The sequence below is a fragment of the Scyliorhinus torazame genome, chromosome 4 (genome assembly GCF_047496885.1).
Source record: "Scyliorhinus torazame isolate Kashiwa2021f chromosome 4, sScyTor2.1, whole genome shotgun sequence".
NCBI lineage: Eukaryota > Metazoa > Chordata > Chondrichthyes > Carcharhiniformes > Scyliorhinidae > Scyliorhinus > Scyliorhinus torazame.
The window spans coordinates 49,364,849-49,392,433 of NC_092710.1; the positions used below are offsets into that span (position 1 = coordinate 49,364,849).

At 49.4% G+C, this 27,585-nt stretch overlaps 1 protein-coding gene across 1 annotated transcript; it reads left to right on the top strand.

Annotated features, from left to right (window-relative positions):
* The first annotated feature begins 68 nt into the window (after positions 1-68).
* Positions 69-16,710, top strand: LOC140410970 (uncharacterized). The gene is made up of 6 exons (XM_072499834.1): positions 69-177; positions 741-874; positions 1,210-1,314; positions 2,503-2,608; positions 8,343-9,765; positions 16,669-16,710. Exons 4-6 carry the CDS (start codon positions 2,526-2,528, stop codon positions 16,708-16,710), a joined length of 1,548 nt encoding a protein of 515 aa, XP_072355935.1. The 5' UTR covers positions 69-177; positions 741-874; positions 1,210-1,314; positions 2,503-2,525.
* Positions 16,711-27,585: the final 10,875 nt, after the last annotated feature.

Consider the following 27,585-nt stretch of genomic DNA (forward strand, 5'->3'; position numbering starts at 1 on the left):
AAGTGTCTTCCTTAGCAGACACAGGAACCACACCGAGGGGGACATTCCTGACAGAACGTCGGGGTTGGGGTCTGCACACAGGTCACTGAGGAGTTCTCAGTCCAAACTGTTTCCAATCATTTCCAATACTATTTTAAATTAGGATTCAATCCTATCGGAGGGGAGTGAGTGAGTGAGGTATGGCAGATGCAGTATAACGTGGATAAATGTGAGGTTATCCACTTGGGTAGAAAAAATAACAAAGTCCCTGTCTAATAATTACATTTAATCCAATTTTTTCAGGCCTGCTCAGCGAACAACACTGGTGTGGGGAAGGCCAAGGTTTGGCTGAAGTCACATTCTGTGTGTGTGGGTCTGAGCAGCAAGGAGATCAGTATCTCTTGTCAGTCATTTACATGTCAATAGAGAGCTGTCCCCTGAGACACACATTCCACACATGGCAGAGACTAGGGGTGGAGTCTGCTCACAGCTCACTGAGGATATATCTGTGTCTGAGGGACTTCAGTTCACAAACCAAAAACCCACTACACTGAAAACATTACCCCTCTGCTTCAGTGTGTGTGTGTGTGTCGCTGGGTGTGTCAATCTGTCTGTTTTGAGCTGTGCATTTTGGGTGTTGACATGTTACTGATTGACTCGAGATTGGAAATGTTGGACTCCTGTTGTGCTGTTTTGTATATATTATTAAAATGTCCCTGTTATTACCTTTATAATCAATTTTATCTCCTTTTTTTCTCCAGAGGCATTTTTATTTGGAAAACTGGAAGGAGGTTAGGAATCCAGTGAGGAGGACGAGGGAGTGTGAATTCTTCCCGAGGGAGCGCTGGCTGAGGCCTGTTCCGCAGGCTTCACCCGGGTTATTACCCTGACTGAGGTTTAATTTTAATATTGGAGGGATCAAAGAGAGGGAGGGAGGGAGACATAAATATGTATAAGAGGGATAGAGAGACAGCGAGAAATACAAGAGAAGGGGATTTTCACAGTAACTTCATTGCAGTATTAATGTAAGCCTAATTGTGACAATAAAAAGATTTTGAGTATTAATTGTCTCTCAATCGTTTTTAACCTCTGGTTGAAAGCTGTGACTTATTTGTATTTGGATGTTGCTGAGGGGTTGTAAAACTGAAAAGGGCACCCTGGGCTCTCGCTGTATTAAATAGTTTCAATCTTTTCCTCTGGTTCAGTAAATTTTCTCCCCCTTTTCCCCAGGAATTTGAATTTTGAAGACTGCAATGCGACAGGAATCTTTGGACAAGGTATGTTCTCCAGAGGACAAGTGGATGGACTGAGGCCGACTCCACAGGCCGCACTCATGTGAGTTGTCTCTTTATTGCCGCCCCGGCCTTGCACTTAGACACAAACACATTAAACCTTTGGTGGGCGGCAAAGAGTAAAATACAAATCTGGAATATGAAGCTGTCTAATTTTGTTCCAAAATAACAGGGGTTATATTAATTCTGAGCATCCCAGGGGTGGGGGTGGGGGTGGGGGGTGCGGTGGGGGGGGGGACATTTCACTGTTTCAGCCACTCTGCAATCTGGTAGAGAGAGAGAGAGAAATCTCAGATCAGAAACTCTGAACTCAATTTTGAACGTGGTCATCATTTGTTGGGCTCTCCCTGTGCCCAGGTTGCCTGCAGAATTCACAAAATTAACGATAGTGGGGTCACTTTTAAAATGAATCCATTGACTGTAAAGTAATCTCGATTGCCTGGAATTGAAGTCCCTTAACTTGAAGCGGGTATAATTCTGGAATGAAGCCTGTGTTTTTGGCCAACTATCAGGGTGAAATTAAATTCGCAGGAGGTCATTTGAATTCAGTTTCCTGTGGTTGTGAATGCTGGATTCCTGTGTGTGACCCTGTCTCTCTCTCTTTCTCCTTGCCAACTATTAGAATGATAGAGAGAGAGAGAGAGAAGTACAGAAAGAGTGTGGGGCTTGGGGGGGTAATGGAGATTAGAGAGAGGGAGAGGAGAAAGACAGAGGGTGGAGGGAGAGGGAGGTCGTGAAAAAGAGAGGCTTTCTCTCCCTTTCTGTCTTCTTTCCATACTTGCCTCTCTCTCTCTCTCTCTGTCTCCCCAGCTTTCTGCCGCTATCTGTCCATTTCTCTCCAGCTTTTTAGTGTCTCTTTAAACCGTTAATCTCAGAAAACCACCCCACAAACTGCAACGGGGAGTCTCATCACATCTTTCTGGGGAGACCCTGATTAGGGAAATAAATAGAAATAAATGCTGGGAAGGTGATGAGGGATAACGAGGGAGACAGAAATATGAATGAGAGGGATAGAGACCGAATGAGATAGCGAGAGAGAGAGAAAGAGAAACACAAGGGAAGCGGGAACTGTCTCTCAATCTTTTTTATTCTGTGGTTTATAACTGAGATTATTGTAGGTGGATGTTGCTGAGAGTGTGTGTAACTGAGAGGGGGAATCTTGGCCTCTTGCTGTGCGACAAGTTTAAACATTTTCCTGCGTTTTAGTTAATTTCCTCCCTCTTTTCCCCAGGAATTTGAACTTTGAAGACTGCTATGCGACCAGGAATCTTTGGACAAAGGCTATTCTCCAGAGGACAAGTGGATGGACTGAGGCCTACTCCACAGGCTGCGCTCACGTGAGTTGTCTCTTTATTGCTGCCCCGGCCTTGCACTTAGACACAAACACATTAAACCTTTGGTGGGTGACAAAGAGTAAAATACAAATCTGGAATATGAAGCTGTCTAATTTTGTTCCAAAATAACAGGGGTTATATTAATTCTGAGCATCCCGGGTATGTGTGGTGGGGAGGGGGGGGGGGGGGGCGGATTTCACTGTCTCAGCCACTCTCTGCAACCTGGTAGCAAATGTGAACGACACTCAACACTGTCGACTGCACCTTCTGGGATCTTTCTGTGCGCCAATGGATTTCATTTTAAAAAGGTTTTTCTTCGTTTTCAGAGGCTGTTTTACTCTTTCAGAAACTGAAGGGACTTCTCCAGGGATGTTCCAATCCACACATGACACGGCAGTGGGGGTGGGGTTGTTAGGTGCAGTGGGGAATGGGGCTCCCAGCAGGAGTGAGGGGGGAGGGGTGGGGGGAGGAAGGACAGTGTCCCATCTGGTTACGTCCAGATTGCTGCTGCTGTGGGATCTTGCTGTTCACTCACAGGCCTGTGGCCTTTGCCCGCGCAGCAACAGTGACCACAACTCTTAAAATAAAATAGCTCTCTCCCAGTGTTTGCGTGGGTTTCGTCCCCACAACCCAAAGATGTGCAGGCTAGGTGGATTGGCCACGTGAAATTCTCCCTTAATTGGAAAAAATGAATTAGGTACTGTAAATTTATAAAAATAAATAAATAAATAAAGAGTACCTACTTCTTTAAACAAACAATGAAATAGCTCACGGACTGCAAAGTGGGTTCGAAGGTCTCGAATTTTAAAGTCTTAAACTTGAGGGATTGGGAACGAGGGAGTTAATGAACCCTTTCTGCATGCACTGACGGGATATTCAGCCATGATCTCATCGCTGCTGAGAGAGAAATCCACCATCAGAAACTCTGAACTCAATTTGGAAAGTGTCACCATTTTTGGGATCTCCCCGTGCACAAGTTGCCTGCAGAATTCCTGAAATGAACCAACAGTGGGGTCACTTTAATAGTGAATCCATCGACTGTAAAGTAATCTCGGATTATAGTCCCTTAACTTGAAGCGGGTATAATTCTGGAATAAAACCTGTGTTTTAGGCCGAGACTTAAATGTGAGGGTGAAATGAAATTGACAGGGGGCCATTTGAATTCAGTTTGCTGTGGTCGTGATTGTTGGATTCCTGTGTGTGACCCTCTCTCTCTCTCTTCTTCCCAACAACTGTGATGAGAGAGAGAGGACAGAAAGAGTGGGGGGGTGGGGGGCAGGGGTGGGGGAGGGGGGTAAGAGGGAGATGTGAGAGAGCGAGGTTGGAGGGAGAGGGAGATAGTGAAAAAGAGAGGCTTTCTCTCCCTTTATGCCTTTCCATTCTTGCCTCTCTCTCTGTCTCTGTCTTTCCCAGCGTTCTGCCACTATCTGTCCATCTCTCCAGCTTTTTAGTGTCTCTTTAAACCTTTCATCAATGAAACCTTCCCACAAACTGCAATGGGGAGTCTCATCACTTCTTTCTGGGGAGAAAGCAGAAATAAATGCTGGGAGGGTGATTGTAAAAAGTCTCCTGACGGACCCGGCAGCTGGTTTCCCAGTTTAAAGAGGGAAGTGTAACTCTTTCTGGGGATAGTGGATGTGTTTCCAGACTCCGAATACCCGTGGTGTTCAGGGGTGGGGGTATTTGGGGGGTAGGGGATGGAAGATAGAATATAGCAGGCAAGGGAAGGAATATGTCCCCCCCCCCCCCATCACCTCCTGCCTGGCCCACCCTGCCAGGATCACATTGCTGGTTGTGGGATCCTGCTGTGCGTCAGTGGCCTGCAGCCTTTCCTGAACTGTCAACTTAGTGACCACGCACAATTTAAAATTAAACTGGCTCACTGAGTGTGAAGCAGTCGGGAGGGGGTGAGGGAGTGGGTCTGAAATGAATAGGCCGCAGCCTGGGTACAGGTTTGTCCTCAATGGTGGTGTTTGTGTTTTAGACAGGGCGGTGGGATAGGAAGGATTTCTGAGGGGGGTTTGGGGTTAAATGTCCCTGCCTCAGTCACTCCAGCTTTCTATCTCTCCCCCTCTCTCTCTCCCACTTTCCAGCCATTTCTTTCTACATTTCATCTTGTACTAAATGTAATAGAGAACCCCAATGTGATTTGTCGAGAGATTAGAGAGAGTGGAGGGAGAGAGAGAGTGAAAAAGAGAGGGGGGAAGAGAGAAAGAGAGAGAGAGTGGAGGGAGAGAGAGAGTGAAAAAGAGAGAGGGGGGGAGAGAGAAAGAGAGAGAGTGGAGGGAGAGAGAGTGAAAAAGAGAGGGGGGAGAGAAAGAGAGAGAGAGAGTGGAGGTAGAGAGATATAGTGAAAAGGGGAGGGGGACAGAGAAAGACAGAGTTGAGGGAGAGAGATTGAAAAAGAGGGGGAGAGATAGAAAGACAGAGAGGGCGGTGGGAGAGAGTGTGAAAAAGGGAGTGGGAGAGAGAAAGACAGAGAGAGGGCGGTGGGAGAGAGTGAGTGAAAAAGGGAGGGAGTGAGAGAAAACGGGGAAACGGGGGAGAGATGTGGGGTGGGGTGAGGGGGTGATCAGGCACAGGGTCTGGGGGTGGGGGTTCTGCTGTGCACAGTCACGGCCCAGTTACAGTATCTTTTAGAAGTGCGATTTTCCACAATCCTGAGACAGTCGATGTGTAAATGCCCTGAGACAGCCCTGTCCTGTCCTGAGACAGTCGATTTGAAAATGTCCTGAGACAGCCCTGTCCTGTCCTGAGACAGTCGATTTGAAAATGTCCTGAGACAACCCTGTCCTGTCCTGAGACGGTCGATTTGAAAATGCCCTGAGACAGCCCTGTCCTGTCCTGAGACAGTCGATTTGAAAATGTCCCGAGACAGCCCTGTCCTGTCCTGAGACAGTCGATTTGAAAATGTCCTGAGACAGCCCTGTCCTGTTCTGAGACAGTCGATTTGAAAATGTCCCGAGACAGCCCTGTCCTGTTCTGAGACAGTCGATTTGAAAATGTCCTGAGACAGCCCTGTCCTGTCCTGAGACAGTCGATTTGAAAATGTCCCGAGACAGCCCTGTCCTGTCCTGAGACAGTCGATTTGAAAATGTCCCGAGACAGCCCTGTCCTGTTCTGAGACAGTCGATTTGAAAATGTCCCGAGACAGCCCTGTCCTGTCCTGAGACAGTCGTTTTGAAAATGCCCTGAGACAGCCCTGTCCTGTCCTGAGACAGTCGATTTGAAAATGTCCTGAGACAGCCCTGTCCTGTCCTGAGACAGTCAATTTGAAAATGTCCTGAGACAACCCTGTCCTGTCCTGAGACGGTCGATTTGAAAATGCCCTGAGACAGCCCTGTCCTGTCCTGAGACGAGTCGATTTGAAAATGTCCCGAGACAGCCCTGTCCTGTCCTGAGACAGTCGATTTGAAAATGTCCTGAGACAGCCCTGTCCTGTCCTGAGACAGTCGATTTGAAAATGTCCCGAGACAGCCCTGTCCTGTCCTGAGACAGTCGATTTGAAAATGCCCTGAGACAGCCCTGTCCTGTCCTGAGACAGTCGATTTGAATATGTCCCGAGACAGCCCTGTCCTGTTCTGAGACAGTTGATTTGAAAATGTCCCGAGACAGCCCTGTCCTGTTCTGAGACAGTCGATTTGAAAATGTCCTGAGACAGCCCTGTCCTGTCCTGAGACAGTCGATTTGAAAATGTCCCGAGACAGCCCTGTCCTGTCCTGAGACAGTCGATTTGAAAATGCCCTGAGACAGCCCTGTCCTGTCCTGAGACAGTCGATTTGAAAATGTCCAGAGACAGACCTGTCCTGTCCTGAGACAGTCGATTTGAAAATGCCCTGAGACAGCCCTGTCCTGTCCTGAGACAGTCGATTTGAATATGTCCCGAGACAGCCCTGTCCTGTCCTGAGACAGTCGATTTGAATATGTCCCGAGACAGCCCTGTCCTGTTCTGAGACAGTCGATTTGAAAATGTCCTGAGACCGCCCTGTCCTGTCCTGAGACAGTCGATTTGAATATGTCCCGAGACAGCCCTGTCCTGTCCTGAGACAGTCGATTTGAATATGTCCCGAGACAGTCCTGTCCTGTTCTGAGACAGTCGATTTGAAAATGTCCCGAGACAGCCCTGTCCTGTCCTGAGACGAGTCGATTTGAAAATGTCCTGAGACAGCCCTGTCCTGTTCTGAGACGAGTCGATTTGAAAATGTCCTGAGACAGCCCTGTCCTGTTCTGAGACGAGTCGATTTGAAAATGCCTCCAGAGGGAAAGAAGCCCTGAGAGAGAAAGAGAGGGTGTGTGGGAGAAATTGCCTGTCTCACTCTTCCCCACCGCATCCCCCTCCCCTCACCGAGCCTCTCTCTCCAGCTATTTCCCTCTATATTTCCTCTTCCAATAAAATGATAAAAACACCAATGTGATTTGTCGTTATTTGAATGGGGAGGCTGGTGGGGGTTGGGAATGTGTGTGTGTGTGGGTGGGGGGTGTGGAGGGGGCGGTTGAGTGGGAGCTTGTTAAGAAAGATGCAGGATATGGACTGGGCTCCTGTCTCCATCATGTTTATTTTTTGTGGGATCCTGCTGTGCACACTGCAACATGTAAACATGAACGTATCGACTTTCATAATGTTGCCGAGGTGCTGGAACTGAATTTGTAAATGTGAGGCTGTGTAAGGGATTGTTTCTAATCCCAGAATATCTCCTGTGCTGAAGAAGGACAGATTAGTAAAGTGTTGGTGATGGGGAGGGGGGGTGGTGTGGGGAGAGTGGAGGGGGGGGTTAATTCAGCTTACTGAGTTCTCCAAAGTTTCCAGGCTTCCCCCCCCCCCCCCCGGCCCTACTGTCAGTTTTAAAGAGGGGCTTCTATTTAATCAGACAATTTCCCAATCGCACAGTGCCCGTGTTGTACTGTGATTAATGTCACGGTTCCTTGTGAAAGCCCAGGGGACCGTTTGAATCGACTTTTACTGAGTTTCTGCTTGTCACATTCTCAGTCTCTCTCAGTCTCCATCGTTCTCCCAGAATGAGATAAATTGTTAAAGAGAGAGAGAGAGAGAGAGAAAAAGGGGAGAGCGAGGGAAACAGGACTAGACGGCAGAATAGAGGTGGAGTTTGGTGGGTGGGCCGAGGGAGGTGTGTGGCGGGGGGTTAGAGAGACAGTATCTGGGGGTCTCCAGTGTGAAGTCAGTGCCCAGCTCCCAGTCCCAGGCATGGGGGTGGGGGTGGGGGGGGGGGGGGGGGGGCTCTGTCACACCCTGTGGGGATTCCCTGATTTGGGAATAGAAATAAATTCTGGGGGGGCGATTTTAAAAAGTCTCCTAAAGGAATTGGCGGCTGATTCCCCAGTGTAAAGAGGGCAGTGACGTGATGACTTTGCATTTGTCCCTGTGTCTGTCGCTCTCTCTGTCGCTCTGTGTCTGCGTCATTTTCTCGTTCTGTCGATACCTCTCTGACTGCCTTGTCATGATATTCAAACACACACATCATGATGGACACACTAACAGGCAAATCAGAGTACACAACACCACAACCAATCACAGACAAGAACACCAACCACATAAAAAGCACGAGCACGACACCTGGAGGTCAGTAGGTCTGGGGAGAAGGAAGCATGAAAGAGCTGTTGAAACACCACAAGCAGGGAGCCCCCCACGTGCAGAGTGCAAAGACCAAGTTGTAAATAGTGAGTTTAAATAAACAAGTGTTGTACCATATGCAACTGTGTTGGCTCTTCTGTGTGTTAGAACACCCAACACCACATGGTACAGGAGTGGATCGATACCTGCCTACCAACCTGCCATTCTGGACATGGACCACACCGGCAAACCGCAGCCGATGCAAGTCACGGGGAACCTAGGCACCAACTGGAAGCTCTACAGGCAGCGATTTGACCTGTACATCCGTGCCACCGAAAAACAGAATGTCTCGGATGATTCGAAGATTGCAATGCTCCTCTTCTACGCAGGCCCCCACCCAAATGATGTCTTTAATTCACTGGTGTTCGAGGAAGGCGAAAACCAGGCCAAATATGACACGGTCATCCTCAAAATGGACCAGCACTTTCAAACTGAAGTAAACGAAACTTTCGAAAGATACATCTTTCAGCAACGCCTGCAAGGTAAGGAGGAGCTTTTTCAACCCTTTTTGACGCACCTCCGGATTCTAGCGCAGTCCTGCGGTTACGGCACCACCACAGAGTCCATGATCAGGGACCAGATTGTTTTTGGCGTTGCCTCCAGTGGCCTACGCCAGCAGCTTCTTAAAATAAAGAGCCTCACCTTAGCGTCTGCTGTGGAAGCCTGTGTCCTCCATGAAAATGCGACCTGCCGTTTTGCCCGATTTCAGGCGTCCGAGTTGGCACGGAGGGGGTCCCCAGCCGTCGAATCGGCAAGCCAGGCCGCCCACGACGTTGAACGCATCCAGGCCGTCGATTTCTTCCCGCCCCACGGCCCGGACGACAGCGGCCGCTTCCCGCGCTTTTCGCGGTCTCCCGCGCAGGTGCGCGCCAAGAATAACGGCCACAACGAGGGACGCACTGCGCAGGCGCGCCCACCGCAAGATCGCACTGCGCATGCGCAGTGGCGCAACGAACGCCGTGACGTCATGACGTGCAGCAAGTGTGGAGGTCTACACTTAAAAGGGCAATGTCCTGCAAAATACCAACAGTGCAACAGATGTGCCATGATAGGCCACTACGCAGCCCGCTGTCGTGCGGCTCAACCCATGGATCCGGCGCATCCTCGACAACCTCGCACACGAGTCAGGACCGTCCAGCCCACGCATCAAGACTTCCAGTTAAGTGATGCAGATGACCAGGATGACTTCAGAGTTGCCGTCATTGATGTCAACAAGGTCAATGCCATCAATCCAGACGATGAGTGGTGTGCCACCCTGACGGTCAACCGATCGCGCGTCGCCTTCCGTCTGGACACCGGCGCATCCGCCAACCTGATTGCTTACTCTGCAGTCCAGGCCATGAAGGTCAAACCACTCATCACACCATCCCGGCTTAAGATGGTTGACTATAACGGGAACGTTATCCCGTCCGTAGGATCTTGCCAGCTACAGGTGACTCACAAGAGGTACACGGCCACACTCCCCTTCGAAGTTGTGGGCTCATCAAAGGACTCGTTACTGGGCGCACAAGCGTGTAAGGTCCTTCACCTGGTACAGCGCATCATGTCTCTCTCTCCAGATGAGATATCCGACTTCCCGGATGCTGAGTTCCACGCGAATCTCCATTCCCTCCTCGCTCACAACCAGGAGGTTTTTGAAGGCATGGGGACATTGCCACACACGTACAAGATTCGACTCAGACCGGACGCCATCCCTGTCGTTCACGCACCTCGCAGGGTTCCTGCGCCTCTCAAAGACCGCCTCAAGGCACAACTGCAGATTCTTCAGGACCAAGGGGTCCTATCCAAGGTCACGGAGCCCACGCCATGGGTCAGCTCCATGGTCTGTGTAAAGAAGCCCTCTGGCGAGCTCCGTATATGTATAGATCCAAAAGATCTGAACAACAACATCATGCGGGAACACTATCCCATCCCAAAACGAGAAGACCTCACCAGCGAGATGGCGCGAGCCAACATATTCACTAAATTGGATGCGTCCAAAGGATTCTGGCAGATCCAACTGGACCCGGCCAGCCGAAGACTATGCACATTCAACACCCCTTTTGGCAGATTCTGCTACAACCGGATGCCATTCGGCATCATTTCGGCATCTGAAGTATTCCACCGCATTATGGAGCAGATGATGGAAGGCATCGAAGGGGTACGTGTATATGTGGACGATATCATCATTTGGTCCACCACTCCGCAGGAACACATGCATCGTCTTCGACGTGTCTTCACCCGCATACGGCAAAATGGCCTGCGTCTCAACCGTGCGAAGTGTGCTTTCGGCCAGACGGAGCTGAAATTCCTCGGGGACCACATCTCAAGGTCCGGGGTCCGTCCCGATGCAGACAAGGTTAGCGCCATCACAGCCATGCCACGACCGGCTGACAAGAAGGCTGTCTTAAGATTCCTGGGCATGGTCAACTTCCTTGGGAAGTTCATTCCCAACCTGGCTTCTCATACAACAAACATGCGCCATCTCGTAAAAAAATCGACGGAATTCAACTGGCACCAGTCGCATCAGCAGGAATGGGAGGAGCTCAAGCACAAACTGGTCACGGCACCAGTGCTGGCCTTCTTTGACGCGACTCGCCCTACAAAGATCTCAACAGACGCCAGCCAATCTGGTATTGGAGCGGTACTCCTGCAAAAAGACAGCACGTCATCATGGGCCCCGGTTGCGTATGCCTCACGAGCCATGACCCCTACCGAACAGCGCTACGCGCAAATCGAAAAAGAATGCCTGGGCTTGTTAACTGGACTGGACAAGTTCCACGACTATGTGTATGGCCTGCCACGATTTACGGTCGAAACTGACCACCGCCCCCTGGTCAACATCATTAACAAAGACCTGAACGACATGACTCCTCGCCTCCAGCGCATCTTACTCAAACTCAGGAGGTACGATTTTGAACTGATCTACACTCCGGGGAAGGAACTCATAGTGGCGGACACTCTTTCCCGAGCAGTGAGCACACCACCAGATGCGGAGGGGTTCGTGCGTCAAATTGAGGCACACGTGACTCTGACAGCAGCAAATATGCCAGCTGATGATCCTTGTCTGGCCCACATACGCGCAGAGACGGCGACTGACCCTCTGCTGCAGCGAGTGATGCGCCACATGACGGAAGGGTGGCTAAAAGGGCAGTGCCCCCAGTTTTACAATGTGCGAGATGATCTCACCAATATAGACGGGGTCCTTATGAAATCGCATAGGATCGTCATTCCACACAGTGTGCGCCAGATGATTCTTCGTCAACTACACGAAGGCCACTTGGGTGTCGAAAAATGCAGACGAAGGGCCCGGGCGGCGGTATATTGGCCGGGTATTAATGAAGACATAGCCAACATGGTGCTCAACTGCACAACCTGTCAGAGGTTTCAGCCGGCGCAACCTCCGGAAACACTTCTACCACACGAGATGGTGACGTCCCCCTGGGCGAAGGTGGGTGTTGACCTATTTCACGCGCTCGGCAGAGATTACATTGTTATTATAGACTACTTCTCAAACTACCCGGAAGTCATGCCTCTCCATGATCTGACGTCGTCCGCAGTCATTGGGGCCTGCAAGGAAACGTTTGCTCGCCATGGCATTCCAAGGACTGTCATGTCAGACAATGGACCTTGTTTTGCCAGCCGTGAATGGTCGTCCTTTGCCGCAGCATATGGTTTCACTCATGTGACATCCAGCCCTCTGCATCCACAATCGAACGGGAAGGCTGAAAAGGGTGTCCACATCGCAAAGCGGCTCCTGTGCAAGGCGGCTGATGCCGGATCGGACTTTAACCTTGCCTTGCTGGCCTATCGATCGGCCCCGTTATCCACGGGCCTCTCGCCAGCGCAGCTACTAATGGGTCGCTCCCTCAGGACGACGGTACCTTCCGTCCTGGCACCGACAACAGACCATGAGGCGGTTCTTCGGGACATGCAACTGCAGCGTGATCGCCAGAAAGGTCGGTACGACACACGAGCGACGGACCTGCCCCCCCCTGTCCTCCGGAGACAAAGTACGCGTCCATCAACCGTATGGTGGCTGGTCAGCACCGGCCGAAGTCCTCCGACAAGTGGCTCCCCGCTCGTTCCTGGTTCGCATGCCGGATGGTTCCGTGCGTCGCCGCAATCGGCGCGCCCTTCGCCGACTTCCACGTTCACAGCCACACAACACGCCAGATCCTCAACAGGCTTCCGAGGATGACTTTGTGGAGCTGCCGCACATCACGCCCTTTCCATCGCCACCCATGGCCATGCCTGCACAGCAGCCGGTGGTTCTTGATCCACCCTTAAGGCGGTCAACCCGAATTCGTCGCAAACCCATTAGAATGGACTTATAATACAGTTCATATGTTTAATAAGTTGGACAATTTTACATGATAACCTGTTGTTGTTTATCGTTCCAGATGTCGTCTGACTGGACAACTGTTCAAAATTTTTTTTCTTCTTCTCTCGTTCGCATTTCTGTTATGTTATGGTACAACTGGATTCATGTGACGCACTCGACATCGCCCCATGTACATAGTTCCGTCATAGACACATGCTGCACACGACACACACACACTCTTAGATGCACTCACGTCACGATCATATTTATTACCACGTAGGCACATATCTTTGTAAAAAGGGGGGATGTCATGATATTCAAACACACACATCATGATGGACACACTAACAGGCAAATCAGAGTACACAACACCACAACCAATCACAGACAAGAACACCAACCACATAAAAAGCACGAGCACGACACCTGGAGGTCAGTAGGTCTGGGGAGAAGGAAGCATGAAAGAGCTGTTGAAACACCACAAGCAGGGAGCCCCCCACGTGCAGAGTGCAAAGACCAAGTTGTAAATAGTGAGTTTAAATAAACAAGTGTTGTACCATATGCAACTGTGTTGGCTCTTCTGTGTGTTAGAACACCCAACACCACATGCCTAACTCTGTCTCTCTCTTTACCTCTCTCTCTCCCTCTGTCTCTGTGCCAGTTTCTCATTCTGTCTCTCGCTGACTGCCTGACTCTGTCTGTCTCTCTCCCTCTGCCTCTATCTTCTGTCTGTCTGTCTCTCTCTCCCCCTGTCGGTCTGTCTCTACCTCTCTCTGACTGCCTGACTCTGTCTGTCTCTCTCTCTCTGCCTCTATCTTCTGTCTCTGTCTGTCTCTCTCTCCCCGTCGGTCTGTCTCTACCTCTCTCTGACTGCCTGACTCTGTCTGTCTGTCTCTCTGCCTCTATCTTCTGTCTCTCTCTCTCCCCCTGTCGGTCTGTCTCTACCTCTCTCTGACTGCCTGACTCTGTCTCTCTCTCTCTGCCTCTATCTTCTGCCTCTGTCTGTCTCTCTCTCCCTGTCGGTCTGTCTCCACCTCTCTTTGACTACCTGTCTCTCTCACTTCTCTCTCACTCCCTCTGTCTCTGCCTGCCTGTCTGTGTGTCGTTGTGTCACTCTCTTTCTCTTTCTGTCTGTCTCATGGTTTAAAGTGCTCAACACAGCTGACATTGCAATAAATCCAGGTTCGAGTTAAATGCACAGAAAATATTTGGATTTGAGTTTTAGTGATGTACTGGCTTTGCATTTTTCCCTTCTCTCTGTCTGTTTCTGTCTCTGTCTGTTTCTCTCTCTCCCTCCCATCTTTGTCTTCAGCTTGTGAAGTATCAGAGAGAGACAGAGAGAGAGAGAGACAGAGAGAGAGACAGAGACAGAGAGAGAGAGTCAGAGTCAGAGAGAGAGAGTCAGAGTCAGAGAGAGACAGAGTCAGAGAGACAGAGTCAGAGAGACAGAGTCAGAGAGAGAGACAGAGTCAGAGAGACAGAGAGAGAGTCAGAGAGAGAGAGACAGAGAGAGAGACAGAGAGAGAGAGACGGGGAGAGAGAGTCAGAGAGAGAGAGTCAGAGAGAGAGAGTCAGAGACAGAGTCAGAGACAGAGAGAGACAGAGAGAGAGAGACAGAGAGAGAGACAGAGTCAGAGAGACAGAGAGAGAGCAGAGAGACAGAGTCAGAGAGAGAGTCAGAGAGAGAGAGACAGAGAGAGAGTCAGAGACAGAGACAGAGACAGAGTCAGAGCCAGAGAGAGACAGAGAGAGAGAGACAGAGAGAGAGACAGAGAGAGAGACAGAGTCAGAGAGACAGAGAGAGAGCAGAGAGAGAGTCAGAGAGAGAGTCAGAGAGAGAGAGACAGAGAGAGAGTCAGAGAGAGAGAGACAGAGAGAGAGTCAGAGACAGAGACAGAGTCAGAGAGAGAGAGAGTCAGAGACAGAGACAGAGTCAGAGACAGAGACAGAGTCAGAGAGAGAGAGAGACAGAGAGAGAGACAGAGTCAGAGAGAGAGTCAGAGAGAGAGAGACAGAGAGAGAGTCAGAGGGAGAGACAGAGAGAGAGTCAGAGAGAGAGAGAGAGGGAGAGAAGCCAGAGGGGCAGGGAGAGGAAGAGGAGATTTTTGGATGAGGGTCTCTGCTGCACAGCCAGGGCAGACCCCCACCTCCCCCCCCATATTCCTCACCTCGCCATGGTGTCCACACTGTAAACCTAAATAGACGGAGGGAAAGGGCGGGGGGAGAAACAGGGTGAGGGAGAACCAAACTGAGAGGGGGTGGGGAACATTGGGGACTCAGTGGGGGAAATCGATGCTGGATCTTGGAGCGGTTGAGTCCTCCTCCGTTGTGGGGCTGCCCGTGGGATCCTGCTGTGCAGAATGGTCTTCATTGTAACTTTAGTCATTAGTACATTGACTGGTGGGGGGGTAAGGTTTTGGGTTTTAGTTCTGTAATCATGAAAATTAAACCTGTCCAGTGTGGTGGGACACTCATTCTAAATGGGAAGACAGGAGATTTTCCGAGGACATTTCAATCCAGCTCTCACAAAGGGCCTGGAATGGGAAAGGCTGCGATTGAGGCCTGGTTTAATTTACCAATCGCACAGTGCCTGTGTTTTACTGGAATTAATGGGAAAGGAGAGAGAGAATGGGAAAGGAGAGAGAGAATGGGAAAGGAGAGAGAGAGAATGGGAAAGGAGAGAGAGAATGGGAAAGGAGAGAGAGAGAGAGAGAGAGAGAATGGGAAAGGAGAGAGAGAGAGAGAATGGGAAAGGAGAGAGAGAATGGGAAAGCAGAGAGAGAATGGGAAAGGAGAGAGAATGGGAAAGGAGAGAGAGAATGGGAAAGGAGAGAGAGAAAGGGAAAGGAGAGAGAGAATACAGTAAAGGGGGAGGGAGAGAGAGAAGGGGACGGAGATTGGTAACGGTGCCTTGGAGTCTTGCTGGGCAGAGATGACCTCCCGGAAAGTGCCTCCCTAAAGAAGCAGCCGCTGTGTTTTAAATCCATTCTCCACTTGTGAAGCTGGTGGGAGAGGGACGGGAATTGAAAGTTGTTTACGGTGAAGTTTTATTCCTGGATAATTCTGCTGGCAGTTTTCCCCACACGGGGATGAATTGAGGGATTCAGCGCAATGTGCAGGAAGCATTTTGAGTTTATTGAGGTGTTGACTGGATTTCTCTCTCTCTGTCTGCCTGTCCACATTTTGGACCATCTGTGAATTTTGTGTTTATACAGATCCACCCTGGATAATGTTGCTGTCCAGCTTGTTTTAAAGAAGGATACAGCTCTGGGGAGGATCAAAGGATGTGGGGGGGGATGGACAGGTTACTGAGTTGGATGGTCAGCCGTGATAATGAATGGCAGAGCAGGTTGGAAGGGCCGAATGGCCTGCTCCTGGTTTCCGTGTTTAAATTGTTCCCCTGTCCGTGAGCAGGTTGTGTGTGTGTGTGGGGAATCGTGCTGTGTACTCGCCTGGTCTGGCTTCCTATTACTTACAAACACCCGCGAGCTCACTGTAAATGTAAAAGATTGAGGGAAAGAGGGAGGCTGGGAGAGGGAGAGGCAGACACAGAGAGAGATAGATAGGGAAATGGAGGGAGGGAAGGGCAGCTGAACAGGGAGGGGCTGGGAGGGGGTGTGTGAGGGGCTCAGGAAGGGTAGTGGAAAAAGAAAGAGTGTAAGGAGGGGGGGGATGTCCACCTCTGCCGTGGGACTGTTACTGGGATCTTGCTGTGCGGAACTGCCTTCATTGCGACTGTAATCGATTCATTGACTGGAGAGGGTTTGGGATGTGATTGTGGAATGTTAAACATTAAAACATGTCCAGTGTAGCGGGACTTTATGAAAATGAAAACCGCTTATTGTCACAAGTAGGCTTCAATGAAGTTACTGTGAAAAGCCCCTAGTCACCACATTCCGGCGCCTGTTCAGGGAGGCTGGTACAGGATGATAAGACATCAACATTTCGAAGGACATTTCGATCGAGTGTTGACAAGGGCCTGGAATGTAAAAGGCGGTGACTGGAAGCGGGCTTAAATTGCCAATCAGAACGTTAGTATGTCACATTTACATGGAAAAGGCCAGGGACCATTTTAATTCACTTTACTGAGTTTCTGAGTGCAGAATGTTCTTGTCTCTCTGTCTCTTCCAGATTTCTCTCTGTTGGAGAGAATTGGGCGGTTGCGACACCTAACGTGTGGTGACATTCAAGGCTCTGGGCCTAGTGCTGGGCAGAGGGATGAGAGCAGATTAGAGTATTTACACTTGTCTCTCCAGGCTTGGTGGGTGGAAGGGCCTGTTCTGTACGGTCTGATTCTGTGGAGATCCGGCTCAGAGAGGGATAGGGAGAGAGAGAAATGAAATGAGAGAGAGGGAGAGAAATGAAATGAGAGGGAGGGAGAGAAATGAAATGAGAGGGAGGGAGGGAGAGAAATGAAATGAGAGAGAAATGAAATGGGAGAGAAAGAGAGAGATGGAGGCAGAGGTAAGTGATGGAAGTTGAAGGCTGGGGATGTGAAGGGGATCTGGAGGGGTGGGGGAGAGAGATAGAGAGTGTGGGAGGGGTGTCCTGCACCATCGTGGTACTGCCAGTGGGATCTTGCTGTGTAGAATTGCCTTCATTGCTCATGTACACTGACTGGAGGGGTGATTGGATCTGATTGTGCAATTAGGACGGAGATAGGGGAGAGTGCAAAGCCAGAGGGAGAGGAAAGAGAGACAAGAGTCATGGATGGGGGTTCCTGGTGTAGAGTCAGGGTCCAGCGCACCCCCCCCCCCCTTGCGCCCACTCAACCCACCCCATATTCCTTGCACGGCGACAATGTCCACACTGGGGGATGGGGGATGTTGGGGGCTGTGTGGGTGAAAGAGAGCCAATGAGGCGATGGGGTGGGAGGTGGGAGGGGGTATCCAGAGACAGCAAAGCAGAGATGGACATTGGTTGGTGGCTCAAGGGAGGGGGTGATAAAGACACAGAATCCGACGGTCTCCAGTGTGGGATCTTGCTGTGTGAGGCTGAGGGAAATATTGACGTGGGGCGGTGGGACCACTTGGGAGAGGCGAGCTTTGATCAGAAATAGTCAGCGTGGCAGAGGGAGGCCGTGCTGAACCAATGGGAGTGAATTATTTGAGGAGGTGACCAGATGAGGGTGGTGCAGTTGATGTAGTTTATCTGGATTGCAGCCAAGCCTCTGACAAGGTCCCACATGGGAGACTGATAAAGAAGTTAAATGCACATGGGAGATGGGGTAACTTGGAAGTAGAACTGAGTTAGTGATAGGAGACAGAGGGTGGTGGGAGAAGCCTGTTTGTGTGACTGGACGCCTGTCGAAAATGAAAATCGCTTATTGTCACAAGTAGGCTTGAAATGAAGTTACTGTGAAAAGCCCCTAGTCGCCACATTCCGGTGCCTGTTTGGCGAGGCTGGTACGGGAATTGAACCATGCTTCTGGCCTGCCTTGGTCTGCTTTCAAAGCCAGCAATTTAGCCCTGTGTTCAACCAGCCCAGTCATAAAGTTAAAGATGTTTACAGCATGGAAACTGGCCCTTCGGCCCAGCGTGTCCATGCTGCCCTGTTTCTATCACTAAGCTAGTCCCACTTGCCCGCATTTGGCCCATATCCCTCTGTACCCACCCTGCCCATGGATGGGAGGGTTCCTGCCCCCCTAGACCCCGCCCCACATTCCTCACCTAACAACTGCGGCACTTCTCACCTCAAACCCTTTTTTATCAAATCCGGCCGATACCACATTGCAGTGTGTGTGTGGGATCCTGCTGTGCGAGGATGAGGGACATATTGAAGTGGAGTAAGAGGGGGTAGTTTGTTTGGAGAGAGGTAAATGTTCTCGGGTGTTTGTGGGATCGGACTGTGCACTGCCACTGTACCATGGAATATACTGACTTCCAAGTGTTTGTGAGAGAGGGAGAGGCGACTGATGGAAGGGGAAGCGTCAGTATTAATACTGAATGAGGAAACAGCAGCAATCCTGGAGCACTGGCTCGGGAGACATTATCTTTGACCTTAATGATTTTGACAGTAAAATTCTCTCGTCCCACATTGTTGTAATGAAGTAAAGATGCTCCATCTGTGCAGTAATTGAGTAGCAGGTGCTACATCGGTGTTGTAATTGGTTAGCAGGTGCCCCATCAGTGCCGTAATTAATAATTGTGCTCGCTCAGTGTTGTAATTGTTTATCGGGTACTCCCTCAGTATCAGTGTTGTAATTGGGTATCGGGTTCTCCGTCAGTGTTGTAATTGGTTAACGGGTGCTCCCTCAGTGTTGTAATTGGTTATCGGGTGCTCCGTCAGTGTTGTAATTGGTTAACGGGTGCTCCCTCAGTGTTGTAATTGGGTTATCGGGTGCTCCCTCAGTGTTGTAATTGTTTACCGGGTGCTCCCTCAGTGTTGTAATTGTTTATCGGGTGCTCCGTCAGTGTTGTAATTGTTTATCGGGTGCTCCCTCAGTGTTGTAATTGTTTACTGGGTGCTCCGTCAGTGTTGTAATTGTTTATCGGGTGCTCCATCAGTGTTGTAATTGTTTATCGGGTGCTCCGTCAGTGTTGTAATTGGGTATCAGGTGCTCCGTCAGTGTTGTAATTGTTTATCGGGTGCTCCGTCAGTGTTGTAATTGTTTATCGGGTGCTCCGTCAGTGTTGTAATTGGGTATCGGGTGCTCCCTCAGTGTTGTAATTGTTTATCGGGTGCTCCCTCAGTGTTGTAATTGTTTATCGGGTGCTCCCTCAGTGTTGTAATTGTTTATCGGGTGCTCCGTCAGTGTTGTAATTGGGTATCAGGTGCTCCGTCAGTGTTGTAATTGTTTATCGGGTGCTCCGTCAGTGTTGTAATTGTTTATCGGGTGCTCCGTCAGTGTTGTAATTGGGTATCGGGTGCTCCGTCAGTGTTGTAATTGTTTATCGGGTGCTCCGTCAGTGTTGTAATTGGGTATCGGGTGCTCCGTCAGTGTTGTAATTGTTTATCGGGTGCTCCGTCAGTGTTGTAATTGGGTATCGGGTGCTCCGTCAGTGTTGTAATTGGGTATCGGGTGCTCCGTCAGTGTTGTAATAGTTTATCGGGTGCTCCGTCAGTGTTGTAATTGGGTATCAGGTGCTCCGTCAGTGTTGTAATTGGGTATCGGGTGCTTCCTCAGTGTTGTAATTGGGTATCAGGTGCTCCGTCAGTGTTGTAATTGTTTATCGGGTGCTCCGTCAGTGTTGTAATTGGGTATCGGGTGCTCCGTCAGTGTTGTAATTGGGTATCGGGTGCTCCGTTAGTGTTGTAATAGTTTATCGGGTGCTCCGTCAGTGTTGTAATTGGGTGTCGGGTGCTCCGTCAGTGTTGTAATAGTTTATCGGGTGCTCCGTCAGTGATGTAATTGGTTATCGGGTGCACCCTCAGTGTTGTAATTGGTTATCGGGTGCTCCCTCAGTTTTGTAATTGGTTATCGGGTGCTCCGTCAGTGTTGTAATTGGTTATCGGGCGCTCCGTCAGTGTTGTAATTGGTTATCGGGTGCACCCTCAGTGTTGTAATTGGTTATCGGGTGCTCCCTCAGTTTTGTAATTGGTTATCGGGTGCTCCGTCAGTATTGTAATTGGTTATCGGGTGCTCCGTCAGTGCTGTAATTGGTTATCGGGTGCTCCGTCAGTATTGTAATTGGTTATCGGGTGCTCCGTTAGTGTTGTAATAGTTTATCGGGTGCTCCGTCAGTGTTGTAATTGGGTGTCGGGTGCTCCGTCAGTGTTGTAATAGTTTATCGGGTGCTCCGTCAGTGATGTAATTGGTTATCGGGTGCACCCTCAGTGTTGTAATTGGTTATCGGGTGCTCCCTCAGTTTTGTAATTGGTTATCGGGTGCTCCGTCAGTGTTGTAATTGGTTATCGGGCGCTCCGTCAGTGTTGTAATTGGTTATCGGGTGCACCCTCAGTGTTGTAATTGGTTATCGGGTGCTCCCTCAGTTTTGTAATTGGTTATCGGGTGCTCCGTCAGTATTGTAATTGGTTATCGGGTGCTCCCTCAGTGTTGTAATTGTTTATCGGGTGCTCCCTCAGTGTTGTAATTGTTTATCGGGTGCTCCACCAGTGTTGTAATTGTTGATCGGGTGCTCCGTCAGTGTTGTAATTGTTTATCGGGTGCTCTCTCAGTGTTGTAATTGTTTATCGGGTGCTCCATCAGTGTTGTAGTTGTTTATCGGGTGCTCCCTCAGTGTTGTAATTGTTTATCGGGTGCTCCACCAGTGTTGTAATTGTTTATCGGGTGCTCCGTCAGTGTTGTAATTGTTTATCAGGTGCTCTCTCAGTGTTGTAATTGTTTATCGGGTGCTCCCTCAGTGTTGTAATTGTTTATCGGGTGCTCCGTCAGTGTTGTAATTGGGTATCGGGTGCACCATCAGTATTGTAATTGTTTATCGGGTGCTCCCTCAGTGTTGTAACTGGTTATCGGGTGCTCCATCAGTGTTGTAACTGGTTATCGGGTGCTCTCTCAGTGTTGTAATTGTTTATCGGGTGCTCCCTCAGTGTTGTAATTGTTTATCGGGTGCTCCGTCAGTGTTGTAATTGGGTATCGGGTGCACCATCAGTATTGTAATTGTTTATCGGGTGCTCCCTCAGTGTTGTAACTGGTTATCGGGTGCACCATCAGTATTGTAATTGTTTATCGGGTGCTCCCTCAGTGTTGTAACTGGTTATCGGGCGCGCCGTCAGTGTTGGAATTGGTTATCGGGTGCTCTCTCAGTGTTGTAATTGGTTATCGGGTGCTCCATCAGCGTTGTAATTGTTTATCGGGTGCTCGCTCAGTGTTGTAATTGGGTTATCGTTTGCTCCCCGAGCGTTGTAATTGGTTTTCGGGTGCTCCCTCAGTTTGTTATTGACTATCGGGTGCTCCGTCAATGTTGTAATTGGTTATCGGGTGCTCCGTCAATGTTGTAATTGGTTATCGGGTGCTCCGTCAGTGTTGTAATTGTTTATCGGGTGCTCCGTCAGTGTTGTAATTGTTTATCGGGTGCTCCGTCAGTGTTGTAATTGATTATCGGGTGCTCCGCCAGTGTTGTAATTGGTTATCGGGTGCTCTCTCAGTGTTGTAATTTGTAATCGGGTGCTCCATCAGTGTTGTAACTGGTTATCGGGTGCTCTCTCAGTGTTGTAATTGGTTATCGGTGCTCCGTCAGTGTTGTAATTGTTTATCGGGTGCTCCGTCAGTGTTGTAATTGTTTATCGGGTGCTCCCTCAGTGTTGTAACTGGTTATTGGGTGCTCCGTCAGTGTTGTAAATGTTTATCGGGTGCTCCCTCAGTGTTGTAACTGGTTATCGGGTTCTCCCTCAGTGTTGTAACTGGTTATCGGGTGCTCCGTCAGTGTTGTAAATGTTTATCCGGTGCTCCCTCAGTGTTGTAACTGGTTATCGGGTTCTCCCTCAGTGTTGTAATTGGGTATCGGGTGCTCCGTCAGTGTTGTAATTGGGTATCCGGTTTCCCTCAGTGTTGTAATTGACTATCGGGTGCTCAGTCAGTGTTGTAATTGGTTGCTCCCCGAGCGTTGTAATTGGTTTTCGGGTGCTCCCTCAGTGTTGTAATTGACTATCGGGTGCTCCGTCAGTGTTGTAATTGGGTGCTCCCCGAGCGTTGTAATTGGTTTTCGGGTGCTCCGTCAGTGTTGTAATTGGGTATCGGGTGCTCCCTCAGTGTTGTAATTGTTTATCGGGTGCTCCGTCAGTGTTGTAATAGTTTATCGGGTGCTCCGTCAGTGTTGTAATTGGGTGTCGGGTGCTCCGTCAGTGTTGTAATAGTTTATCGGGTGCTCCGTCAGTGATGTAATTGGTTATCGGGTGCACCCTCAGTGTTGTAATTGGTTATCGGGTGCTCCCTCAGTTTTGTAATTGGTTATCGGGTGCTCCGTCAGTGTTGTAATTGGTTATTGGGCGCTCCGTCAGTGTTGTAATTGGTTATCGGGTGCACCCTCAGTGTTGTAATTGGCTATCGGGTGCTCCCTCAGTGTTGTAATTGTTTATCGGGTGCTCCGTCAGTGTTGTAATTGGGTATCGGGTGCACCATCAGTATTGTAATTGTTTATCGGGTGCTCCCTCAGTGTTGTAACTGGTTATCGGGTGCACCATCAGTATTGTAATTGTTTATCGGGTGCTCCCTCAGTGTTGTAACTGGTTATCGGGCGCGCCGTCAGTGTTGGAATTGGTTATCGGGTGCTCTCTCAGTGTTGTAATTGGTTATCGGGTGCTCCATCAGCGTTGTAATTGTTTATCGGGTGCTCGCTCAGTGTTGTAATTGGGTTATCGTTTGCTCCCCGAGCGTTGTAATTGGTTTTCGGGTGCTCCCTCAGTTTGTTATTGACTATCGGGTGCTCCGTCAATGTTGTAATTGGTTATCGGGTGCTCCGTCAATGTTGTAATTGGTTATCGGGTGCTCCGTCAGTGTTGTAATTGTTTATCGGGTGCTCCGTCAGTGTTGTAATTGTTTATCGGGTGCTCCGTCAGTGTTGTAATTGATTATCGGGTGCTCCGCCAGTGTTGTAATTGGTTATCGGGTGCTCTCTCAGTGTTGTAATTTGTAATCGGGTGCTCCATCAGTGTTGTAACTGGTTATCGGGTGCTCTCTCAGTGTTGTAATTGGTTATCGGTGCTCCGTCAGTGTTGTAATTGTTTATCGGGTGCTCCGTCAGTGTTGTAATTGTTTATCGGGTGCTCCCTCAGTGTTGTAACTGGTTATTGGGTGCTCCGTCAGTGTTGTAAATGTTTATCGGGTGCTCCCTCAGTGTTGTAACTGGTTATCGGGTTCTCCCTCAGTGTTGTAACTGGTTATCGGGTGCTCCGTCAGTGTTGTAAATGTTTATCCGGTGCTCCCTCAGTGTTGTAACTGGTTATCGGGTTCTCCCTCAGTGTTGTAATTGGGTATCGGGTGCTCCGTCAGTGTTGTAATTGGGTATCCGGTTTCCCTCAGTGTTGTAATTGACTATCGGGTGCTCAGTCAGTGTTGTAATTGGTTGCTCCCCGAGCGTTGTAATTGGTTTTCGGGTGCTCCCTCAGTGTTGTAATTGACTATCGGGTGCTCCGTCAGTGTTGTAATTGGGTGCTCCCCGAGCGTTGTAATTGGTTTTCGGGTGCTCCGTCAGTGTTGTAATTGGGTATCGGGTGCTCCCTCAGTGTTGTAATTGTTTATCGGGTGCTCCGTCAGTGTTGTAATAGTTTATCGGGTGCTCCGTCAGTGTTGTAATTGGGTGTCGGGTGCTCCGTCAGTGTTGTAATAGTTTATCGGGTGCTCCGTCAGTGATGTAATTGGTTATCGGGTGCACCCTCAGTGTTGTAATTGGTTATCGGGTGCTCCCTCAGTTTTGTAATTGGTTATCGGGTGCTCCGTCAGTGTTGTAATTGGTTATTGGGCGCTCCGTCAGTGTTGTAATTGGTTATCGGGTGCACCCTCAGTGTTGTAATTGGCTATCGGGTGCTCCCTCAGTTTTGTAATTGGTTATCGGGTGCTCCGTCAGTATTGTAATTGGTTATCGGGTGCTCCCTCAGTGTTGTAATTGTTTATCGGGTGCTCCCTCAGTGTTGTAATTGTTTATCGGGTGCTCCACCAGTGTTGTAATTGTTGATCGGGTGCTCCGTCAGTGTTGTAATTGTTTATCGGGTGCTCTCTCAGTGTTGTAATTGTTTATCGGGTGCTCCATCAGTGTTGTAGTTGTTTATCGGGTGCTCCCTCAGTGTTGTAATTGTTTATCGGGTGCTCCACCAGTGTTGTAATTGTTTATCGGGTGCTCCGTCAGTGTTGTAATTGTTTATCAGGTGCTCTCTCAGTGTTGTAATTGTTTATCGGGTGCTCCCTCAGTGTTGTAATTGTTTATCGGGTGCTCCGTCAGTGTTGTAATTGGGTATCGGGTGCACCATCAGTATTGTAATTGTTTATCGGGTGCTCCCTCAGTGTTGTAACTGGTTATCGGGTGCTCCATCAGTGTTGTAACTGGTTATCGGGTGCTCTCTCAGTGTTGTAATTGTTTATCGGGTGCTCCCTCAGTGTTGTAATTGTTTATCGGGTGCTCCGTCAGTGTTGTAATTGGGTATCGGGTGCACCATCAGTATTGTAATTGTTTATCGGGTGCTCCCTCAGTGTTGTAACTGGTTATCGGGTGCACCATCAGTATTGTAATTGTTTATCGGGTGCTCCCTCAGTGTTGTAACTGGTTATCGGGCGCGCCGTCAGTGTTGGAATTGGTTATCGGGTGCTCTCTCAGTGTTGTAATTGGTTATCGGGTGCTCCATCAGCGTTGTAATTGTTTATCGGGTGCTCGCTCAGTGTTGTAATTGGGTTATCGTTTGCTCCCCGAGCGTTGTAATTGGTTTTCGGGTGCTCCCTCAGTTTGTTATTGACTATCGGGTGCTCCGTCAATGTTGTAATTGGTTATCGGGTGCTCCGTCAATGTTGTAATTGGTTATCGGGTGCTCCGTCAGTGTTGTAATTGTTTATCGGGTGCTCCGTCAGTGTTGTAATTGTTTATCGGGTGCTCCGTCAGTGTTGTAATTGATTATCGGGTGCTCCGCCAGTGTTGTAATTGGTTATCGGGTGCTCTCTCAGTGTTGTAATTTGTAATCGGGTGCTCCATCAGTGTTGTAACTGGTTATCGGGTGCTCTCTCAGTGTTGTAATTGGTTATCGGTGCTCCGTCAGTGTTGTAATTGTTTATCGGGTGCTCCGTCAGTGTTGTAATTGTTTATCGGGTGCTCCCTCAGTGTTGTAACTGGTTATCGGGTTCTCCCTCAGTGTTGTAACTGGTTATCGGGTGCTCCGTCAGTGTTGTAAATGTTTATCCGGTGCTCCCTCAGTGTTGTAACTGGTTATCGGGTTCTCCCTCAGTGTTGTAATTGGGTATCGGGTGCTCCGTCAGTGTTGTAATTGGGTATCCGGTTTCCCTCAGTGTTGTAATTGACTATCGGGTGCTCAGTCAGTGTTGTAATTGGTTGCTCCCCGAGCGTTGTAATTGGTTTTCGGGTGCTCCCTCAGTGTTGTAATTGACTATCGGGTGCTCCGTCAATGTTGTAATTGGGTGCTCCCCGAGCGTTGTAATTGGTTTTCGGGTGCTCCGTCAGTGTTGTAATTGGGTATCGGGTGCTCCCTCAGTGTTGTAATTGTTTATCGGGTGCTCCGTCAGTGTTGTAATTGGGTATCGGGTGCTCCGTCAGTGTTGTAATTGGATATCGGGTGCTCCGTCAGTGTTGTAATAGTTTATCGCGTGCTCCGTCAGTGTTGTAATTGTTTATCGGGTGCTCCCTCAGTGTTGTAATTGTTTATCGGGTGCTCCACCAGTGTTGTAATTGTTTATCGGGTGCTCCGTCAGTGTTGTAATTGTTTATCAGGTGCTCTCTCAGTGTTGTAATTGTTTATCGGGTGCTCCCTCAGTGTTGTAATTGTTTATCGGGTGCTCCGTCAGTGTTGTAATTGGGTATCGGGTGCACCATCAGTATTGTAATTGTTTATCGGGTGCTCCCTCAGTGTTGTAACTGGTTATCGGGTGCGCCGTCAGTGTTGTAATTGGTTATCGGGTGCTCTCTCAGTGTTGTAATTGGTTATCGGGTGCTCCATCAGTGTTGTAATTGTTTATCGGGTGCTCGCTCAGTGTTGTAATTGGGTTATCGTTTGCTCCCCGAGCGTTGTAATTGGTTTTCGGGTGCTCCCTCAGTTTGTTATTGACTATCGGGTGCTCCGTCAATGTTGTAATTGGTTATCGGGTGCTCCGTCAGTGTTGTAATTGTTTATCGGGTGCTCCGTCAGTGTTGTAATTGTTTATCGGGTGCTCTGTCAGTGTTGTAATTGTTTATCGGGTGCTCCGTCAGTGTTGTAATTGATTATCGGGTGCTCCGTCAGTGTTGTAATTGGTTATCGGGTGCTCTCTCAGTGTTGTAATTTGTAATCGGGTGCTCCATCAGTGTTGTAACTGGTTATCGGGTGCTCTCTCAGTGTTGTAATTGGTTATCGGGTGCTCCGTCAGTGTTGTAATTGATTATCGGGTGCTCCGTCAGTGTTGTAATTGTTTATCGGGTGCTCCCTCAGTGTTGTAACTGGTTATTGGGTGCTCCGTCAGTGTTGTAAATGTTTATCGGGTGCTCCCTCAGTGTTGTAACTGGTTATCGGGTTCTCCCTCAGTGTTGTAACTGGTTATCGGGTGCTCCGTCAGTGTTGTAAATGTTTATCCGGTGCTCCCTCAGTGTTGTAACTGGTTATCGGGTTCTCCCTCAGTGTTGTAATTGGGTATCGGGTGCTCCGTCAGTGTTGTAATTGGGTATCCGGTTTCCCTCAGTGTTGTAATTGACTATCGGGTGCTCAGTCAGTGTTGTAATTGGTTGCTCCCCGAGCGTTGTAATTGGTTTTCGGGTGCTCCCTCAGTGTTGTAATTGACTATCGGGTGCTCCGTCAGTGTTGTAATTGGGTGCTCCCCGAGCGTTGTAATTGGGTATCGGGTGCTCCCTCAGTGTTGTAATTGACTATCGGGTGCTCCGTCAGTGTTGTAATTGGGTATCGGGTGCTCCCTCAGTGTTGTAATTGCAAAGCAGTGGGGCTGAAAGGGTCGCAGTCCTCAGCAACGGCAGGGAGCTGGATTGACACGATAGGTACAGCTGCTTCAGGAGGGACAGAGGTGCAGGAAAGGGGAGTTGCCTTTTTGATTAAGGGGAACGCCACGGCAGTAGTCAAGAGATGAAATAACCGAGGAATCATCCAGCAATGTTTTGTGGGTGGAACTAAGGATGGGATGGTGACCTCATTGGGATTGTACCCAAATAGTCAACAGGAATTAGAAGATGAAATGTGCAGGGAGATTGGGAAAACTTGCAGGAGTAATGGAGTGGTCACACTGGGGGATTTTAATTTTCATAATATAGTCTCGGTCAAGGTTGGGGGTGAGGGAAAGAGTGAGTGTGCAAGAGGGTAGGGGGAGTCTGAGGGGGAGAGGGTGGGAGGAGTCTGAGGGGGAGAGGGTGGGGGGGGTGAGACAGAGGGGGAGAGGGTGGGGGGGAGACAGAGGGTGGGTGGGAGACAGAGGGGGAGAGGGTGGGTGGGAGACAGAGGGGGAGAGGGTGG